This window comes from Cinclus cinclus, chromosome 13 (assembly GCF_963662255.1).
Source record: "Cinclus cinclus chromosome 13, bCinCin1.1, whole genome shotgun sequence".
In the NCBI taxonomy this organism is placed as follows: Eukaryota; Metazoa; Chordata; class Aves; order Passeriformes; family Cinclidae; genus Cinclus; species Cinclus cinclus.
In genome coordinates this window covers 12621454-12642067 of record NC_085058.1, presented here as the reverse complement: position 1 = coordinate 12642067, position 20614 = coordinate 12621454, and the positions used below count along the sequence as shown (strand labels likewise).

General features: G+C 39.0%; 1 protein-coding gene across 1 annotated transcript in view; it reads right to left on the bottom strand.

The window, feature by feature from the left end:
• ADAMTSL3 (ADAMTS like 3) overlaps positions 1–20614 on the bottom strand; it is a 169950-nt gene that overhangs the window by 48782 nt on the left and 100554 nt on the right. The window contains exons 7-11 of the mRNA XM_062501370.1: positions 14805–14879; positions 9370–9527; positions 8277–8388; positions 5483–5621; positions 3894–3944 (exon numbers count right to left, since the gene is read on the bottom strand). Of these exons, the coding sequence (XP_062357354.1) occupies positions 3894–3944; positions 5483–5621; positions 8277–8388; positions 9370–9527; positions 14805–14879 (535 nt within the window). The remainder of the gene's footprint in view (positions 1–3893; positions 3945–5482; positions 5622–8276; positions 8389–9369; positions 9528–14804; positions 14880–20614) is intronic.

Here is a 20614-nt window from a genome sequence, read left to right as displayed (position 1 = left end):
ATACATTGACTCACAGACCTACCTTGCATAATCCAAGACTTAAATTCATGTGCAAAATCAGAAGTAGAACTTTAAATGTAAGTATATTTAAGAATATAACTGAAATTCTTATTCTCATACAAAAGTTAGAAACTGAATATACTGAGTTTGATTACTGAAATGAATTTACTTTCAAATAGTCTAAATCATCTAAATGGAATATTTTTGACAATTAATTTACATGAACACATAGACACTTATTACCATTGTCAGAGACCAAGAAGCCCCTGCATTTAAGATCCTACAAAGTCTGAAAGACAAAGACAAATCTGGCTGCCCTGACTGAGGGTGTTATTATTTACAGGCTCATCGCTGCTCACATCGTTCAGACTACCCTTAAAAATCAGTTCCTGAGGAATTTTTATGGGATTTCTAATACTTCGTGTCAACCCAGTCATTTCATACCAAACTGCCTTCATCCATGAGGACTGTGATGAAATTGTGGTAGGTACCATTTGGCTGGTCATGACTGCGCTTCTGCAAGAGTTTTCCACCCCCATTAAAATGCCATTGAACAAACTTGTATTCACACTTTCCAGCTTGCTTCAAGCAAAAGGCAGCTGCTCATCCATCTCAGCTGCTTTGGCTAACGCAGCTGATTGCTCCTGCAGCAGGGCAATTCACAGAACAAGAAAAATTTAGGATTAAGAAAAGCCTGTGAATCAGGAGAGCTCTGGGGTAGTAGCCTCTAACAGAGAGATAATGAACAATCTGCTGAGAAGAAATATATTTAAAATGGACATCTATTCACAATCATAGACCTAACTACAATAAAGATGGAAAATGTTGCACCATCTGAAGTGAGAATGACATGGAGGATTTAAGGCTACAAGCTCAGTTTCATTCACCTCTTAGGATGAATACACATTTAAGCAATTACCTCTGAAAAAAAATCTAACTTCAGTAATGTCCTGCTCCTGTCACATTTAGAGATAACAAGCTTCTATCAAAGCATTTCTCTGTAGGTTCCAATGACCCCCACACAATAACTCTCTTGCTTTCTTTCCATCACCCTCCTGAATCAAAACGAAGCCCCTGGAAATGATTGAGTCCTGCAGTACGTCCTAAGGTTCATCAATGTCTTGTTAGTTAAACTTTATTACTGCAGAGGCTCAGAAAGGATCATGAAAATAATTATATCTGTTCTGAACAATGGCCTCAGCAAGTACTACAGTATCCTACCAAAATCATTTAATCATGAGTTATCAAGCTGGCTATCATAAAGAAAGTCATGATATCAGACTGAATGGAACAAAGGTCTATAAATCAAAGGTAAATTTAAGCAAACTACTTTTTATGATGCAGCAGGTAAATCAAGGACACTTCCTATTTTAAGCAATTCATTAAGCTCAACAGAAAAATGAGTATGAAACACAGAACAAGCCATGGGAAATAAACCATAGAGTTTATACCCAAAAACATTCTGAATAAAGCTGTATGCTGAGATACTGATATCATATCACAACAACAAAACACATTTGAAGAGCAAGAGTTACACTCTTCTTTGACTTAAATGAACGGCCAGTGTTAACTAATTTTGTCTTAAAAGGTCAGGAACTAAAGAGCAATTAACTATTTAATGAATTAGCAGCTCATGGATTTATATATGCAAGGCTCAGTGTGCTGTATGTAATATAAGGCTTGCAAGTGTTTATAGCATGAAGTTTTATAGTTGTTTTTCTTTATCTCATCAGTTTCAAACACACTCCAGATCCTGTACTCCCACAAGCATTTTCAAGACGGAGTGAGGTCCATGGCTACTGGGGAAAAGGGGGGTCTTGGGCAAGCAGTCAAGGAGATACTTTCCAGAACCCACGGCTGTCAAGGGATCCTCAACAGTCCAACAAGTCTGAAATAAATGGAGGCATTCCAAAAGCCTTAAAAGAACATTTTCATCCTGGGAAATTTTTCTATTTATTTCAAAAGAATTCTCCATCTGTAAAAATATTTCAGTGGGGCATTTACAACTTGAGCCACAGGAGAACTCTTTCAAGATCTTGTGGTGTGCACCATGACTTTCCCACAACTTCCTTGTGTGAATGGGAAAGCAGTGGTGAACAGCACAGGACTGCAAGGCAGCCTCCACATGGCCCTCATGTTATGTAGGAGGTGTGATGCTGGACTGCTGGTTGAGGTGAAGGAGTCTGTACAGCTTTGCTCCAGCATATATCCACTGCTTTGGTTTCCTGCCTGCTTTGCAAGAACAATCCTGGGTCAGCATGCAAGAAACAGGCAAGAAAAGAAAAGAAGGCAGAGCCAGCACAGGGCAATGCATTCCAGTTCCTTGCCAGGCATCAGCACAGACAAATCCTGCTGCACTGAAGCAAGACTTGCATCCACACTGGACCAGGGTCATCTCCTGCTGCAGGTAAATAAACTTTCAGCTGCTGTTTTCCTCCAGCAATTCCTGCAAGAAAAGGTGTTTCTATATCTTTGTGGTGTTTCCTTACGAGCCCTCCCAGTACAACACAGCCCATTTCCTCTCTCCTTCCTGCTGGCCTGGACTCTGAGCCCTGCTTGGCTGCCTGCTATTTTACAGTCCTCACTCTGAAACATCACCCAGGAAGACCCTGATGCTTTCTGACAGAGCACACCGAGGTGCTGAAATGAGGTGGACCTCTGTCTGTAGTTCTTAGTGCTTGAAATAAGAGAACCTGCCCACAGCTTTATCACAGACATAATCTATCTCACCACAGTGTCATGCAAACGTGCTGAGCACAGTAAAGCACGGAAAGGGAGATTAAATTTCTCTTCCAAGTGGTCTCCAAGCCCAGGTTGTTCAGAAGATGAAATACTCCTGTAAATACATTAAGCTGAGTTCCAAGAGAGATCTGAAGTACAAAGGCATTGGCAGAAGAAATGGAAAGGGAGAGACACAGAATATAACTAGAGAGCTCCACAGGATAAAGCTGTAGAGGAAAAAAATCCCCATCTATGCATGAAAGCCAAAGTACATTACAGGACAGCAGATCCACAAGGACAAATTGCTACAGAAATAAACTATGACATTTATATCAGCTGTAATCAGTAGCTCCACTAAGCTGTGTAAGTCTATGATTTCATTCTCATTACTTCATATCTTTGCTTCTTTAGAAAAATACACATTATTCATTACATGACATAATAAAGCAGAGGTTCAACTCAAATAAATATGCAACCAACTCATCAACTATAATTCTTTACATTAAAAGCAAATGTGACTCAATACTGTTTAATCCTAGCATTCTTTATAGAACATCTAAGCATTCCTGAGAAGTTCTAAATCTTTGTAATTGATTCAGGTGTTAAAAAGAAAAAAAGAAAAAAAAAAAACCCATAAATTGTTCTCTGATGGCCTAATTTAAGGAAAGAGATATTCCAACAATTTGGTATCTTGAAAATGATGTGTCACCTTTGATGTCAATAAATAGACTGCAGATCTAAAGAGGAGAAGGATCAGACCTCTCAAGAGAAAAAGAATTTCCAGAATCCTGTACGTAGTGAGATATGTTCTGTAAAATCTCATACACTGTCAAAAGAATATCCTTTCAAGACAAGAATTCATACATGCAGTTTAAAGATGATGGTCTTCTCAGCACTACAGCCAGAGAAGGCTAAGGGAGACAACTGTTTATTTTAAAGACTACACATTGGTATTTTCAAGAAGAGCATATTAACCTCTGACTGTTAAGTTAATCATCCAGAGCACACTAAAATAAATCACAAGCTTTAGAGATGTTTACAAAACTGTTGTAAACTTACCCTCCTGTATAGAAAAAAAATCAAAATATGTTCCATTTTCTTAGTACTAAAGTAGTATATTTGCAGTGAAAATGTGCTAAAGCTGACACATATGCTATCCTGATTATACATACCGAGGAAGTGGCTGGAAGTGATCATAAGGCATGATTTCTTTAAATCCATCACTGTCAAAAAAATAAATATTGCATCATTATTTCTCATACCCAAGACTGTACATCAAGTACATACTTTTATGTGATCATGCTTGAAGTAAGCAATTCCCAATGTGAAATGCAGGAATATTACTTCATTACACACGAGCCTTATGGCAAACCTTATGGCTTGTATAATCTTACCTTTTCTGAATGGATAAAGAGCGATTCACCATACAGCTTTTCTTCTTAATATTTTATTCCACCATAAAATATTAAATTAGCAAGCCTCCAGCAGAGAAATTTATTATCAGTGACCTTTTAGGTCTGTGTTACTTCATTAACAAAAATATTCACATACTTCTGTCTGTAACAAGGACTGCTGAGGGACATGAGTGTCAGTGAAATAAATGCATCACAGAATTCATCCCAGATAGGTCCTGAATGTTGCTTAGGAGCCTTCTGGAGCTGTTTATTTGAACTGCATAGCATAGAGCAGTCATAAAGCCTTACTTCCAATGCTAGGAAATATGGTATTACATCCAGTAGTGCTTTCATTTTCCTGGCTGTATAAACTAAATTTGCAAGGTAAAATATAATTACACCCTTTCTTTCCCCTAATTTTCCCATTCCAGCTTTGGGACATTTGGCATCCATTGCATTACTGAGGTCTTTCTCCTTCATAGAGTGATCAACTCTCCAGGAAAAGCTCTCAAAAGTCTTCACATCTATAACTGTTAGAGGTCACTATCAACGATTATGTCCAACAGGAATGAAAGGAAATGGACAGTTTAGCTATAGGAAATGAAATCCATTGAGAGTGTTTCCTTTTCTTGCACATAACTCTAGCTCAGCCAGCTGGCATATTAATGTGAGGTTCTGGGACTTGATACTCTGATGTTATTTTAAGATTCTTTAGCACAGCCAGGAAACCTCACCAGACAATCCAAAAGTTAGTTTGAAATACTGTAGTGCAATTCAATACAATTTATGTGTACTATAGCCTTTACAATTTGGCACTAATATCCTGTGGCTTTTGTACCACAAGGATATTTACTTTGAATGATTTTTTTTTAATGCCTAGTTTTAAAAAACACAAACAAATAGATCCAAGCTTTAATTATTAAATTGTCAACACCACAGCAGCAGTGAAGAATAAAACTTTTATGGTAGGCAAATGAATAAACCGAGTTAAATCATATGCAAAACTTTCACTGACTGGAACTTCTGTCTGGCTGTTGAGATGTTCTGAGTGGCAGCATCAATAAATCCAAAAGTAGCAAACCCTCTGTCCTACTCACACAACCTCACAAGATCCTTGTACTAGTGCTGTACTGCTCAGCAGTAGAAAAGCAGAATTATTCCTTGAACAAACTGATATTTACAATATCACTGAATTAGCAAAATCTTCTATTCTGCAACACTGAAGAAGTGCCACAGCCTTTAACATATGCTATAACCAACCAAGAATAAATAGCCTTAAAGACAAAAAGAATTTAAATGAAATAAATACAATTCCTTCTTCCTTAGGAACTGCCTGTGTCACACAAAAATTTATTTGCCACAGAGACCTGGAAGGGCAGGGATCCATGTTGCATTCTTTCAGCTTGGGCTTTGGTTTCTTGTTTTCAGGATGATAATGACAGTAGTGGTCAGGAACAACACGCTTCAGACGAATGTCCACACATTCAGCTGAATTAAGCTGGTAACCTAGTGCAGAAGCAAAGTTAAATTTTGTAATGGAGATAAAGTAAAACAGCCTTATCTCCCCACAGAATTAATTTTCTGTCTTTCTCTTTTTCGGTTTGCTTCTAAACAAGGAAACACTGAGCAGGAAATGCACAGCCAGACTTTTAAGGCAATTCAACGTAGCAATTATATTAATTTGTCTTAATACTAGATGGGCTTCCATCTCTTTATTCTACTAGTATTTTAAGATTAAAAGCACACATATTTCCTCGTGATGCAGGAATATTTGTACTGCACCAGCTCACCTGTCACAAGGCAAAACTATGAAGCCATATGGTTCTAGTACATGTTCCATGACTTATAACTGCCCTCCTTCAAGAAGGAGTTACCAATATGTTGGAGAGCTATATTACACAGTCATTCATGCTAAAAGAAATAAATACTTGAGACAGAAAGTCAGAGGAATTGAAGATGAGATCCAAAAACATTGCTAAGGAACTGTAGAAAACCAAGAAATAGGTTCAAGAACATTCCAAGCTGAAGAGCCAACAAAACAAGACTTGAACTAACTACTCGGTGAAAAAAAAATAAAATAAAATATGCGTGGAGACTAGCTGCAAGAAGGGATCTGAGTTTTATAAACCACGAGGTTATTTTTTGGCTAAGAAAAAAAAGACTCATTCGAAAAAGCTTACTTGGACTTAAACTGAGGAGAGGAGGAGGATGTTCTGGTATGTGCAAAGAAAAAAAGTTTTAGACCACAAGAATTAAAATCAAACTGAGTCAACAAACTAACAGCACAAGTCCCAGTGCCTACTGGAAATGCTAAGTATCATGTATCAGTGGCTTCAGCTGTGTGTCTCTTGGCTGATCCCAAGTGTCATCATGCATGAGAGTGATAACCATAAAGAACTAAGCAGTTCCAGTGCTCACAGCATCTATGTTTCAGTTCTTGTAAGCACTGAAAGGAACCAGAAGAAATGTCACTTGCAAACAAGAGAAACAATTTTAAAACACTCTTGCTCATTCAAGCTTGACTGTGCTTTCTGAAATGCCCCTTCCAACACATGGAGATTTCAGAATTACAGATAGAAGCAGCATCCCAGTGAGGAATGGCAATGCACTAATTCCAAATCTCTGTTGTGAGGAGCTTTTACTGGCAATACGAGATGCCAAACAGACAACCTGGGCACTTAAATCCACATTAAGATAACAGGTTAAAGCCAGGCAGCTGGAATACAACTTCCCTGCATGCTCAGTAACATTTCTAGTGTCCTTAACACCACTACTGTCATGACTGAACAGCTCAGTTTTCCTGCTTTTCAGTTCCTGTCCTCCGTGAGGATTGCCAAGCCCCTCTGATAAAGGTACCAGTTTTATATTATAGGCAAGCAACCACAAAGTAGGGCTTTGAACACCCTGGATGATTTTAAAGAGACTGACATGTAGCTATGATTTTCAAACCATAACAGCAGTTTGAATAAGGCTGGAATTGAGCCAAAACCTTTGAAGGTAAATATGTCCCTTGAGCTATCCAGTGTTTACATGCAGTCATCAAAAGCAACTGTGATGCTTTATACTTCTTCCCTTGTCAGACAAGTTAAGGAAAAAAATTATAAACGCAGTGCGATGGAATCATCAGAGGATATGCATTGCCACTCACAGCTCCAGCAAGAATCACACTTCATGAGGCCAAGTATCTCATAAGATACAGTAGTCTCCTGTGGGATCACATATCATCCACATATATTGTCTGCATTTCAGATTATAGGGAGGTGCAAGTGCCAAAACGGATGGTCCTTCAAAAGATCCCCAGACTCTGCTTGTACTTTAAACATGTCTCACTCTCTTTATTCATGTCCCAAGTAACTATTTAAACCATATTTGCACTCTCCAGAAAATCCCTCCGTCGGTATCACCAGCATCCTGGTCTGTTCCCCAGGTGACCTGGGAAATGCTAGCTGAAGGCAAACTGCTCTCTGCAGTGTCAAGCACTCCTCCTACCATGAGCTCACACTGTTTTTGCAGAACCAGACAGGACAAGCAGTGGGCTGGGCTGGATGAGCTGTAGCAGAGAGAAGCTACACTTCATCTAGCTGCAGTGCTTAAAGCAGAAGTAGATGTTACAGTACCACGTGTGCTGCTCTAGCCACCATCAGGACTAAATGTCTAAGATCAGACAGCCAAAGGTACTGATAGCAGATGTTCTTTAAATTCTGTTTACTTATTCTGATTTCTGTAAAGCTTATTTCTCAACTAAATGTTCTAAAACTCTCCCTCATCTATATGACTGAGGCCAGAAATTCTTCCTCATCTCTTGATCATTCTTATTTTAAAATCTCATCCTGTTTCTTTGCTTCCTTTCCCCAAATATCCATCATGAGCTGAAATTTTCCATTTTGAATGTTGTATTTTTATCTCCTAGTCAATGTTCTTACTCAAATGAACACCTGTTATGGGAAAATGTGACTTCCAGTAACAACATGAAAAAACCCCTATGCTGACACCAGTTTAACCAACCTGATTACATGCTACTCTGTCATTTACTTTGCTGAGGAATTACCAGTGTGCAGAGAAAGATAAACATCTAATCACTAAAAATGCAGAACAAAGGCTGTAAATCAGCTCTTTTTAATCTTGAGCTGTTACCACTCCTGAAGAATTGGCATTACTTACCTCCTCCACACGTCACTGTGCAGGGGAAGAACTCTGTTTGTCTCCATTGATGACTGATGGGTTGATAGAAGAAGAACTGAACCACACTCTCTTTTGATCCAGAGTACCTGGTCTGAAGAAATTTCCATTACAACACAAGTGTACACTGTGCTCAACTGCCCATGCTATTTCAAAACAGAGTTCATGCATAATAGCAGTGTAGAGTGAGATGATAACAGACATAAAACCTCTAGGAAGTCTAGACTAGATATTAAATTTAAGTTCCCAGTAGTAAAATATTCGAATGTTGCTTTGTTTATCAAAATATTCAAGGCATTAATGTGACCATTTGATTATCTATCCTTGAATAGCAAAGTCCTTTATTGCATTCCTTTGGTTTATCTCTTTGTTAGCAAAAATTTTAAAATTTGCTGCAGAAAGAAGTCTATAAGTGATCCAAGCACACTGATTCATAGTCAGGCAAGTCTAGCTGCACATGATACTGGAGATGCAAAAGGAAAACTACTGAAATTCTCTTTTTACAATGTGACAGGTAAAGCCAGGTGGTCTGATAATACTGAAACTTCTGTCACTTCTAATGGAAAACTGTGAGTGTCTTCCTTTGGCAGTCAAATATTGATATGTTTCTACTTATAAATATCTTGATGTGTGATGCAAGCCTCTGGTATGTGTTCTGGACAGAAAATAAATCTAAAAGAATTAGAAATGGTCAGTGGCTGGATTAGCAATGTCTAAGGGAGATCGTAGGGTGCTGCTGGAAGCAGTGCTCAGGTTCAGTAGGTGGCAGTCTGCAATTGGCTTAGCTCTAGCCACTGCACAGGGTCAGCTGTTAATCTTCCAGCAGCATTTAAAACAAAAATCCTGGCCATTTTTACCATTAAAGATCCTGTGGTACTCCACAGGAAAGACGTAAATCGTGTAACATTTTAATTTGTTTGGATTTTCTTAGCATAAATGATCTCTGGACTGTAATTAGGATTTCTTACTTGCTAGCTAAAAGATTTTGTTGTATTGCTACAAGCTGATGGGCAGCCACCACTATGTTGCTTTTACTTTCAATAACTTTGTAAGTTTGTACATTCACACGCCCCACCTTGATAATGAAATCTGCTCCAAGAGGCCCCTGGATCTTCATGATTTCCCTGTCTGTACTCTTCTGAAATTCAACAGTTGTATTTTCAATGACAAATGTTCCTGGAGCATTGAAACTGTGCTCTCCCTTTTCTCCTTGTAGTGTTTTTGACTCTATAACTAAAGAAGAAACATATTAGTAAACTTAAACAGGTTTTTCTTTTCAAGAAAGTCAGAAAGTAATGTTTACAGCTTTTTCAACTATGCCTTACCAGCTGTATATGTGCAGTAACACACACACACACACACACACACACACACACAGAGAGAGAGAATCTGTGAGAAAATTAACTGCTTCAGATTATAGGCTGATAGATAATTGCAAGACAAGTCAACACAGGAATATCTGAGCACACTATTCTTTCATACCAGAAGCACTTCTGAGACAGTTTTTCCTACACCAAGTGCCCTGTAACACTTGATATAAGCAATAGCCCGAGCAGGAAAAGCTGAAAGAAATTCAAAACTGATAGAACCTATATAGAGAAAAATACCTCATACTTCCATGCAACTCAAAAGCCAAGCAACCTGAGCAATCAGTCTCCAGAGAAGCCTGAATGGTGCCAAACCCACCTGAGACTCACCTCAATACCTGCATCACTGTACCAAGATCATTAACTCAGCTTTGAGTATTCCCCATGTGAGGAAAAAGCAGGGCCAGGAGGTGGGCAGCTGCAACTGGGGGGAGGGATGGCCCTTTTCCAGAACAGGTGGTGATGAAAACTCTTTCTGAATTGTTCTCTATTCCTTGGAAAGAGATTAAACTAATAGCCCACAGCCTCCAGAAGAGAGATGAAGCATTTTAAGATTAAATCACTTCCAGCAAACTGACTTAACTGTAAGTGGACAAAGCTAAAGGAAGATATTCATAACAAAGGTAGAATTTTGGGCTCTGTGTAATAAAGCATAGAGGCACAGCAAGATGCATGACTTGAAATACACTGGTCTGGTTACAATCTACCAGAGCACTGCGTGAGAAAAGCATGAATCTGAGATGAGCTCAGGGCAAGCTAAAAGAAATCTTTTGATGAGCTATAAATACCCTCTTTCTCCCACTGCATTGCCTTTTTTGGTACTTTAAACAAACTTACCTAAGCCAGGGTAGATCATTTTAGTTTTACCTGCACCGAAAACGTACTCTGAATACTACAATCCATCATTACCTGTTTTCTTCCTTTATATTTTTTTTTTAAACAAACATGCATTCTGGAGCACCCCCAACAAAGAGAATAAAGAAATTACAGAATTAATTAAAATCCTTGAAAACATACCACCATTATCCCAAGCTTCTAAGCATTAGGTTCCACTGTGCTTATAGGTATAACAAAGATCACATACATGGCTGGAAGGAAGTTTCAGGAAGGATTTGTTTCTAGGAAATGACTTTATGTTAATCACAGGGTATGAATCTAGTGGTGAATAAAATGTACTTTGTCCAAGAGAAAACATAAATCTCTGGGAATCAATGTGTCCCACTGTCCAACACATTTCCATTAGGGCCAAATAGATATAAACTAATCCCAGAAAAAACAAGTATCTAGATGATTACCACATATTTGTCACTTTTATGGAAGTGCCCTTTCCTGATTGCATTACAAAATAACCCTTCAAAATAAATAGAACTCAGAATTCTTGGATTAAACATCTGCAAGCCTTGGTCCCAAACTTACTGCTTAAATCACACACCTACTGCTTGATAAAAAACACTGCTTAAAAATAAGTAATAATGCATAGTGCCTGTTATTGTCTTATTTTTAAAATAAGTGTAAAATCAAATCTCAAGTACTTCCAACTCTCAAATAAATTCAGTAAGATCCTCAGGAGTACAAGACTCCTTTTTAACTAGCATTAAAAATCACAAGGCAAGACATCCAGCTGGTGCAAACAGATGATGAAAATGTTTATTTGGTGACCTCAGCTGCATTTCTGAACAGTCATTTTTACTAATTTTCTTAATAAAAAATATTCCTGGTGTTTTTCTAAGCAGAAACTAAGAATATTGTTTGGCAACTACCGAGCCAGTAACTCCCTGAGAGCTGACATACATTAGACTTTACATTAGAGCTACACTAGATGTGGATGCAAATCATGTGTTTATTTGCAAGGTCCAGCTAGGCAGCCATAGTCTGTATCTCTGGAGGTCACACCACTGAAGCTCAGAACAGCTGCTCAGATTTTTCCTGTGTCACACAGGGAGACGAGGAACTATTCCACAGCACAGTGGATAACCTCTTATGCAATACATTCCTGCTCAGTAGTATCTAGTGCTTGTCATCACAGGCTTCTAAAACAGAGCAACACCAAGCATTTGGTGTATTTAACACATACATAACACAACATTACATAATGATGCATATTAGGGAGCAATTCCTCCCTCAAAAACTGTTCATTTATTGATTTCAGAGAAGTAACTGAGAACAAAGGTTTGATCAACTGGTTTCATGACATGGTTAAGAAAAGAATTCACCAAATATTTATTCGTTCTGCAGAGTCCTGTTATACTAAAGACCTGGGAAGTTTGACTTCAGGAGTAAGAATGCCCATCCTAAATCAATTCCTTGAGACTCCAGATGTGAGGAGTCACATGCACAGGAAATCCTCTTGAGTGTTCACCTGTTTCTGTGCCCAGCAGGACAATCACCAGTGCCAAAGACCTATAAGTACCCGTGCTTAGTTACTTTCTCCCCCTTGAGGACAATGGCAAATGCCTTGTCCAGCTGTGGACAGAAGCCCCAAGGCTGAAGCTCCCCGTTCTCTTGGTGGCAGGAAGGAGCAGGGCAGTGTGGCACTGCAAACCAACTGCAGATAGATGGAAGAGTTCCCAGGGAAACAGCTCCTGCTCCCAGTTCAATAAAGAGCAAGTATGTAGCTGCCCAAAAGCTGCTTCATTTCTGTGATTCATTTGTAGGTAGCACAATACAAAACATTCTTCTCAATATGCAAGCAACAAGCAACGCTGTGCCCCTCTGAGCATCTGTCAAAGACAGAGCAGTGCACAAACCCACAGCTAAATGCTGTCACCTGATGCAAATCGCTGTGAACAGAGAAAAAATTGACAAAAAAGAAAAACAGTTTGGATCCTTTCAGTAATGTTTAACCTCCCTAAGTTCACGAACTCAGTTATCTAGCATTAGTCACTTGTAAAAATATTAGCTTCTGGTTTTCCTGTTTCTTCTGCTGGAGGATTAATTTCAGAGAACTTTCAATCTTTCTTTTGATTCTAATGTTCTTAAAACAACTACTAGAAAAGGCATAATACATTGCAAATCAAAACCAAAACCAACACAATGAAACATTTTATTCAGACCCATTTTTGTGACAATTACTTGGTCATTTTCCACCAAATCTTTCACCAAACCCAAGCAGACAGAAGAACAGGGGGGCCCGTATTTGTTAAAAACCCAAAGTAACATCTTGGCTCTCTGATGAATCTGTTGCCTGTCTTAAAGTGCCCAGAGACACAAACAAAGTACTTATTCTAACCAGCTACAAAGAAATGCAGTCCTTCCTCAAACACTAACTGCTGGTTGCAAAACAATGCTCAGAGCATTTCTTTCAAATCTGTTATGTGCTGCATCTACAACCACATTTCCATTTTTGATTAGTCCAGCAGCTGTGCTTTCCTGGAACAAGACCAGATCATAAACCCAGGATGAAGCACCACTGAACACAAGATAAAGGGAAAAGTGCCAGACACTGCACAGTACTCTTCAAGTTTTTGCTGTTGCTGCTGACTCTACTTGAAGGACAAATATATACTGGTAACAGGAGGCAGTATAAAATTTTAACAATAAGTAGTCCCTGAATCACCTGTTAAACTCAACTCCTTACAAGCCAGGAAAAACAACTCTGACAAATGGAACCTGCAATAATAGGTGAATATTTTTAAAATTCTGGCTTTAATTATACCAGTACACCCACACTGAAGCTGATGAAGCTGCAGACAAAGAATGATTTGGTATCTTCTGTTAAGTGACAAACACCCACGAACACATACAGTGGGAAGGTGGAGAAGCACCTCTGGAGCTTCAGCTCTTGGACACCTGGCTGTCAAGCCAGAAGTGATTGTCATCTCTTTCCCCACAACAGCTCTCAGTTGTTTTTCACCTCTGCAATTTTAATTTTAGGTAAAAAAAAAAAGTCTAAATCCTCGCAGATTTGCAAACAGATGTGCTGGTGGAAGTGGTTAAAGGAACATTTCACAATTCTCTTCCAGCTAGAGAGAGAACTAACAAAGGTAATGCCAAGCCACAGCTTCTTTACGGAACCACCCTGGGTAGGGAGCCAGGAGCACTCTGTACTTAGTTACTGAGTTGCTGCTGCATTCCTCAGGAGCTTTCCAGAAATCCCCCAAGAACCACTCAATCTAGTGCTTTTTCCTCATGCAAAGCTGAAACAACAACTTCCTTCTGCAGAACTACTTAAGAAAGTCCAAGAGTCCTGACCTGAACTGGTCAGGATCACTCCTTCACACATCCCTGGCAACAGCCTTAGAGGAATATTATTTATTTCAATATAAGTTCAGCCTTGTACGTTTTTTATATAAGTAGTTTATCTAGACGTTATTGTCACTCTGGAGCTGTTCTGAAGAGGGAGTTTTATTTCAGTTTTTTTCTTTGAAAGGATGCGACAATATATTTTTGAAAGCAAAGAAACTGATGAGCAACTTTCAAATAAAGTGCATTTTTTACTTCTTTTTACATATCTCAGAGCAGAAGTTCTTTTTGTTTCTATGATCCAGACTACATCTGTCACTTCTACAAACAAAAAATTGTTCAAAGTTAAATTAATAGTTTATTTCATTGCTTGGTATGGCAGCACCACTTACCACTGAAACCATTCTTTATGCAAACTAGGCCTATGGATAAAGAAATTGCCATAAATACTGCCATCAGCCTTATAAGAAAAGATGGGAAAACAATTGTCTTACAGAAAAACAAACTGTTTCTTATTGAATGATGTATGGAATGACTAAAAGAATTACAAGTAATCAGGACTTCTCTAGTTGTTCACCCTACTTCATTTGTACCTAGATCACTTGCTCACGCTTCAACAGAAATCTGATTCTGAGCTATGCAAGTTGCTGACTCCACACATAATCCTCTGCAAGTATTTTTTTCACATGTTGTTTAAAAGTGTACTGTATTTGAGATGCCTAATATTGGTTTAAATGGAAGGAATAGAAGCCACCACTAAGTATTTTATTTCCTTTTACCAAGTAAACTTTCCAGTGCTCTCTAGGACTATCTCCAGGCTGGATATTAAAGATGGGAAGAGAAATCAAGGTGTTGAGGTCATGATCTTACCCATATTTTCCAAAGTTTGTATGAGTTCAGATACAAGGTTCTGTTTTTATCTTCTGCCTATGTATAAATACATAAAACAGCTCAGTCATACCAAGGTGTGCTGGTCCTTTCAGGGTAATTCTCACACTGCGACTCCCATGTGGTACAGCAATCACAGTTTCTTCCCCTAGGAAAATTAAAGAACTGTTTTAGAAGTTATCTTTCATGAGGGAATTTGTACATCACATAATTAGACTGAAAACTGTCAAAGATGTCTAAGAAAATATTTCACAGCTTGCACAATTTTCTATTAAAAATAATACATTATTTTATTACGTACCATGTACTGACTCTGTTTGCTATGTAATGCAACTATTAAGACCTACAAATGGACTTGTAAATCTTGCTTTCTCTTGGAAAATAATTTGTTATTAACAATAACAACTGAAATGTCAGTAGTGTATTAGGAACTTATTTACACTCCGTTGTCCTAGTTTTATTTTCTAATCACTGAACTGACATAAGGAATCTGCTAAGTAGTCCTTCCCCCTTACAAAAATCTGCAGCTGTTCAGTCTCATTTTGCCCACACCTCATTTCCTGCTGCAGGTCACAACTTTAATAAGTGGCAGGACTTACAGGAAATAAATCATCTACTTAACACTAACCCTTAACCAATTACAGACCAGTTAAGAGCAAATATATAATAGCTATAAGGTATATGTTATAACGGTGTCTGCATCTAACTTACCATATAAGATCACTTCTTCCAGTAAGAGGCTCAATTTAAAGGGAACTATAAACCAAACCAGCCCCCAACAGGACATGTCAATACAAAACAGCTTTTGGCTGCCTGAAAGGCCTCATCATAAATAAATGTACAACACACTTACTTCAGTGCATTTTTACAAAGGCAGAAAGTTATTAGTTCTCATTTCAAATGCAGGAAATCTGTGATTTGCCCAAGCAAACTGTGTTACCAGTGAAATCAACAGACTAGAGACCCCGACACCAACAAAAGCAGTGCTCTCAGAAAAGGGTATCCACAGGGATATCCACAAAAGGAAGAAAGAAGCATCCAAGGAGCTGTCACCCATTTCCATCATGGCCCTGGTGTACATCTATAAGGCAGGCTGTGCCACGTGTGCCCTCTGCAGCTACACCCTGCACAAGATGCTCTGTTAGTGATGGAACTAATGCACGTTCCATGCCTGGTGCAGAGGAAGTTCCTTTCTTCAGATTCAAAAAGTAAAGTGTGTTGAAGGTCAGTGATACACTGGCCCCAGAATTACCCAAAAAAATATTTAGAGGAAGAATAGTTGAGTTTAGCTTCACCTAAAAAATAGCTGAAAAATGTTTTTTCCACTTTAAACCAGACCCCTTTATAGTACATGCTAAATTATCAGCTTCTGGTTTACATCTCCTTAGCATAAGTATGATTTCCTGCCAAATGTTCAGAATACTTCAAGCAAATACTGCAATTATTTTTTCTGAAATAAACACCTTCTCATGTTACAGTTTTTATATCGTCAGTTTCTAGGAAGGACATTTAAATATAACAATTTATTTTGGATGTAATAAAATATGAGCTTTATTAATTTTATTCTTGTGTATTCCACCAGAGTGAAAAATACTACAGTAAAACAATAATACAACTAAGGAGTCCTGGAAAAAACATTAGTACTGAACCACTTAATATCTTTTTGCATCTTGGTTTTTCATCAGAGGAATTGCTAAAGATAGCCAGGAGGTAGTGGGTGTGTATATCTTTAAAGTAAGGAAATAACTACTGAATTCACATGTGCTCGACAGTATTTGAGAGAAAGCAGGTTTGAGGGGCCCATCTGTCCTTACTTAATGTTTAGGTCAGGAATCGAATCCCATCCTGATAACAACCAACAATCAGTCACAGCACCAAACCTCAACTAAAAGTCAGATTATGACCAATTCACACGAGCTGCTGCTCTGAAGTGGAACCAAGGGCAGCCCGTGCTCCACGGGCACAGCCCGGCATTGCAGATGTGCACAGATGTGCAGGACTGCTCCTCTGGAGAACCACCAGGGTCGTCCTGCTGTGCTTCCTGCACCTCCCCACAGGCAGCCCCGCAGACCCTGCAGATCCCTTTTCAGGATGCCTCACATTCCTTTAGCAGTACTACAGACATTCCACCCTCACCGAAGCACTCTCTGATATGGTCCAAAAATCTCACGGGGGTGCTAAATTTGGTGTTTCTCTGCGGCAGAGACAATATTACCAGCAAGTGTTTTATTTGCATTAGAGATGACTAAGCTCACCGCCACAGCAGCAGTCAACCTCTGCAGCCCACAGACCTGTCAAGAAGTCTGACAGCAAGTTTTTGTAACCTGACTGAGATAATTATGACCTAGGGCAGTCTTTCTTTGAGACGAGGTAAATTATAGGAAAAAATAAATGTGAGATTTTTGGACTTCTGATGAGATGAGGGTTTGGAAGAAATGGGACAGAACAGACCACAAGGGACTCCTCCTCCTAGGGACAGCTTTGAAACAATAGTTATGGTTGTCCAGGTCTGGCTCCAAAACTATATATTCCAAAGGTCTCTGGTTCTCAGCTGAATGTAATTCATATTCTTAAAGAAACACAAGGCTCTGTAAACCCATTTAAAATGGTTATGCTATATATTTCTCATTAAATCAGTAGGGTCCACACTGCTAAAAGCAGTGGACTTTTACTAAAACATAAGTGGAAATCACTAAGCTGAAATCCATACTGAGAATTTTTGATTACCTTTTTTTTCCCCTTACAGAATGTCTTTGAAAGTTAATTGCTAACCTTTGTCTAAAGCTGAAAACAAATTAGCCCAAAATCATCTGGAACATCGTGCAGAAACACTAGACCCTAACACGTGAGCTCAGATTAAGGCTCACCTAAGCCTTAAAAAACTAAGAAACAGGTGAGATATTGTCTCTCTGTTCTAAAACTGCTTTGGGACAGGGATTCCCAGCAGCACATGAGTCATCTCCCTCCACTCTCACCCACAGACTCTCTCAGCAAATGTGTGCACATTACACACAGCATTTGCTGATTAAGCTCCTTCACTGCTTTTACTTTAGATGGCAAGGTTTGATCCTGTTTCTATGGTGTTAATGTGGATTTAGATTTTGGATCTCAATGAGAGCAAGATCAGACTCCCTGCTATGGTAAAACTGGGAGCTAATCCCCAGGATCAAAATAAAGGAGCCACATTCCTAAACTCAATCCAATTCAGCAGGTTTTATTTATTTTTCCATGTGGGCCATGGTGGACCCATTTACTGTTTCACATATGGGCCAGTTGGGATTTTTCTCTCTCTCCTCTTATAGGGGGCCAGAGGGTTTATTTCAGGTCTATTAAAAGTGTTTCTTTCTATGTATTTGCTCAGAACTTATTTACTGGTTCCCTGGTTCTGATTGAAGACCTTTGTGCTCTCAAAGTACAAACAATAATCCAGGAACAGCTACAGCACACAGGAACTAAAAACCTCAAAATATTTGGAATCTTATTGCAGCGTCTTCCCTCATTCACCCTGGCATCAGGCATAATTTTAGAAGGCACTGCTGCTGGGCTTTGTGCTGACCTGCCTAATGAAGCAAAGCCAAATACATGCACTGGAGAAACCATAAAAGACATGCAGTAAACAGCCCCTCAAGAGAATGGATCTTAAGGAAATGCAGGGCAAAATAAGCAGTGAAATAACCAATGTTCTTACACAGAAATTTCTTCAAGCCATAAGGGACCATGAAAGTAGAGAAGGAGGCTTCATACCAGCTGTAACAGCCCCAAGTAAACCAATCAAAGTAAAGGAATGTCTAGATTGGAACAGTTGGTGCCAAAGACCCAGCATCCACACTACAAAACATCAGGTGCCTTGCTGGGACTGATTCTAGTTTGATCCCATGGACTGGATATCCTGTAGCTGCTGGATGTGAACATCAAAGTGAACATCAGGTGCTTTTCTGAGACACATCTTCTGGTTTAGCTTCATCCAAAAAAATTGAATTTATGTTCTCCAAGACCACTCTGTGATGTGAACTTATGAACAATGTGTTGGGGCTATGATGAAATTTGCTTCAAAAAAAACATGCTCCTTATCCATACTGAAACACTGATGCATTGGCGTTCTATCCCTCCCCACACACAGAATTCCTGCCAAACCAGTTCCAATTCCCTCTTCTGGCTCTACACATGGTTGATTTTTCCCCTTCCTCTCCAAGTGTTTTTGACTCCATCACCCACCCAGATTTCTTATCTAATCTCAGTCTTCTCTTCCTCTTTTCCTTAACTCAGTGTGTCTGTACAGCCAGTCCTACATCCTCCACCCACCTTCTCACATCTGCCTTTCCTTCACTTCATGAACAGAAAAGTTTCTGTTCAGGTCACCCCATCTTTCCCTCTCCTCATGTGATCTCATCACTCCCCATCATAAGTCTGAAGCTCAAGAGATCAGAAGTTCTCCACAAAATCTCTTCTGAATGCCTGAATGTGAGGTAGGAGGGATCACAGAGTTCATCCCATGGCACCTGGTTCACACTACAGTAAAGCAGAAAGCAAGAGCAACCTCAAGGTAAAATTTCTTACTTCTAGAAGAGCAACACATCATTGTGTTTTAAAGAGGCTGAACACATGCAATCTGTTTGCAGTCAGGACTTGCAACAAGTGAGAGAACACTTAAAAGGATAAGTTTTCAGAAATTTCAGCTGTTAACATCCAAGAAGATTCCACAGAAACTGAAGGGAAAGGTTGGGGTTTTTTTTTGTAAAGGTTGTAGTAAAATATGTGTTGATGTTCACAGACATTGCAAAAGACTTATACATGACCAGAAGATCATTGCCTGCCAAATTTCAAATCCCTGATCTGTGATCAAGTCCAGAAATGGGGGGATGTTAAGACATATTAAAGAAAAGGTTTCAAGAATGTTTTGACAGTGGGAAACAACATGTTTTTCTCCTCTATGTCCTTGGAAGATGCTGAGCTGTTTTGGCTGAATTTTCTCCAAAACACATAGCACCTGGCATGAGAAGTTTCTGACACAACTGTCTAATTTTGGCAAATAATCCTTCATATAAAATGAACTATCAGGCAACCTCGACAATTGGGGTTGCTAGCTCCATGTATATTGATTTCAAAGAGGGAAAAACTGTGAGGCAGGAAGTTGTCACAAAGTTGAGCTGGCTGATGACACAGAAGAGGGAGCTATGTCAAAGGCCTCTGTTCAGATAAATGACCAAAGTGAAATTAGGTTTTTGGTTAAGCATGCTTGGGATGATGACATACATCATGTGAGAAGAAGTGACCAATTGTATATTACACAAGTGCCATAGGAAATAAAGCACATGGCAAAAGGAAATTCAAACAGTTACAAAGCCATCACCAGTGAAAGTTTTCATAAGAAGTTTTTTAGCTAAACATTAAGAAAGGCAAAACTTGCACGCATCTTGCAGTTTGGGAATCAAATGGAACCAGACTGTGACAAGTCCATGCCTTCAGCTTCACTCCCTCCATTGAACCAGCATCTTTTCTTCCTTGTTGGTATCAGAACCAGAACACTTTCCTACCAATTCTTGCCAACAATGGTGCAGAAAGGAGATATGAGGGCCCAATCCTACAAGTTTTCCATGTGCAGTAGAGTTAATGGGAGTTCCATGCATTTAGTACTAGAAACTTCAGGCCCATGATATCTCATTTCCCAGTGGGATGGTACATTTTACAACCTATTACACTTTCTGTTTGAATATCATTAGTCAAACCTTTAATCATTTTACCAGAATGTTAGAATCTGGCTTGCTGACAGAGCTTTAACTTACTTTGTCTTTCAAAGGCAATTAAGTGTTAGTGGGAAAAAATGAACTTTTGAAATAACTGTTCATTTCATATTTGCAAAACAGTTAGCTCTCGTTCACTGCT